We start from the raw sequence: 1960 nt of genomic DNA, 5'->3' as shown, positions 1-1960 counted from the left end.
CTGCAAGGCAAAGAGGAGAGGCCTGAAGATGCTCTTGGCACACTGATGCCTAGGAATGTGACAGACTCAAGGGAATTCATGCTTGGTCTGCATTCTTACCACTCTGAATGAACACTGTTTTCCCAGACAAAATAGAAAAAGAATACACGCACACACACACACACACACACAATCCCAAAATCCTACAATATTTTAGTGTTCTTTGGTCTCATGACTTAGACCACTCACCCTGCCAGACCACAGTACATCCAGCAGGGCCGAGCAATGCAGGCTTGTGGTTGGAGGAAAATGTGGGTTAGGGGGAGTCACTGTGAGTGCTAAGTGTACACTCCTCAAGGGTTCACACAGAATCCGGCAGTAATTCCAAGAGTGCAGAAAACACACCACAGAGCAAAAGCCCAGCACACAGCTGGTACTCAGATCCGGTTACCAAGTGACCTGGCCAGGCCACGACATCTTTTTAAGGTGTGAGGACAGGACAGGGCTGCCTGCTTCCTCAGATCCCTGTAAGCCCGGGAACCTACAATTCAGCACAGTGCAGGAGGGGCTGCACGCAGTAGAGGTAAGGTACAACGTCACACAGCGGTACCGGCAGCAGGTCCAGGCAGTGGGTCAATTCATTAATTACTTACAGAAGCCTGGTGCCCCATCTGTTACTTTAAAAAAAAATCTAGCAAAAAATTACCTTCATTTTCCTTTCTGGCCTTTAGACTTTTCCAGTTATTTCGATTCTAGACAAAAAGTTCCTATAGCTATTTTTACTCATATGTCAAATGTTTTATAATCAAAGAACTCGATTAAAGATTTTTCAAAATTAATCCAGGTAGTATATTTCTTACAAATCCTCTCATTTATTCCACCATCTAAGTTTCTTCTAAAAGACAGATCATATGTGCATATACATGTATGTGCATGTATACACACACTCACATATATATAGCCATTGAATTGTATCACATGATATTTTTTCAATGTAAAAAATTTGTTATTTGGGGGCCAGGGTTGTGGTACAGGAGGTTAAACTGCTCCTTATGATGCCAGCATCCCATTGGAGCACAGGTTCGAGTTCTGGCTGCCACTTCCAGTCCAGCTCCTCACTAATGTGCCTGGCAAAGCAGCAGAAGATGGCCCGAGTGCTTGGATCCCTGCCACCCACACGGGAGACCCCCACGGAGTTCCTGCTGCTGGCTTTAGCCTGGCTCAGCTCGAGCTGATGCAGCTGACAGAAAATCTCTCTCTTTCTCTGTCACCCTGCCTTTCAAAGCAAAAAAAATTGCAAACTATGCAATTTTAAGTCTCAGATTGTGAAACTTGGATGAAACATGGGATGGTTCACGCTGTGGTGTGTAGAACTTTGCCCACACTCGCCAAGCTTTGTGGGGATCATGCAAAGATCAGTGATGCTCCACCTGATTTCTGTAAGAAATCTTAAATGGGCACAGACAGCCCCTTGAAGACCCTAGAGAAAATCCCTCTCTTGAACCTGAGCAATAGGTAACACTTAACCCATAAGGTACTGCTCCTGGGCCTGACAATGGGTCCCATGCCTGCACTATGGTGGGCCCTGCCCTGGCCGCCCCTTACCTCCGAGGTCCCCGGCCGTGGCACGGTGCTGTCTGAAGGCCACAGGCACCCTTCCTGGCATGGCAAAGGGGAGAGAAGGGAGGAACAAGAAACAGAGGAAAATCATTAGTGTCACGCAGTAACAGCAGCAGCAGCACCCAGAGACATCAGCTACAACTTTTAGAAAAGATCACATTGTTCCTTAGACAGCAGCGGATCTGCCTAAAGCACAGGGCAATCCTCTCCTTAGCACCCTCTGCCTGAAGCCGGGAGGAAGGGCTGGTGACCAAAAAGGGAAAATCAGAACGTTTAGATCCTGGCCATGAGGACTGGAAATCGGTCCATCACTCGCTCCTTCTACACATGTGTGTGCTCGAACAACCGTACTCAACCACTA

At 47.3% G+C, this 1960-nt stretch overlaps 1 protein-coding gene across 8 annotated transcripts in view; it reads right to left on the bottom strand.

Annotated features, from left to right (window-relative positions):
- Positions 1 to 1960, bottom strand: part of LDLRAD4 (low density lipoprotein receptor class A domain containing 4) — a 273217-nt gene that overhangs the window by 28289 nt on the left and 242968 nt on the right. For 6 of the 8 annotated variants that reach the window (XM_051852199.2, XM_070050537.1, XM_070050540.1 and 3 more), the window contains one exon: positions 1585 to 1638. The exons of the other annotated variants lie outside the window; for them this stretch is intronic. In XM_051852199.2, coding sequence (XP_051708159.1) covers positions 1585 to 1638 — 54 coding nt within the window. The remainder of the gene's footprint in view (positions 1 to 1584; positions 1639 to 1960) is intronic. 8 annotated transcript variants of the gene reach the window in all.

This window comes from Oryctolagus cuniculus, chromosome 10 (assembly GCF_964237555.1).
Source record: "Oryctolagus cuniculus chromosome 10, mOryCun1.1, whole genome shotgun sequence".
Lineage (NCBI taxonomy): Eukaryota > Metazoa > Chordata > Mammalia > Lagomorpha > Leporidae > Oryctolagus > Oryctolagus cuniculus.
The sequence above is the reverse complement of the archived record's forward strand: the minus strand, read 5'-3'. Positions and strand labels throughout refer to the sequence as shown.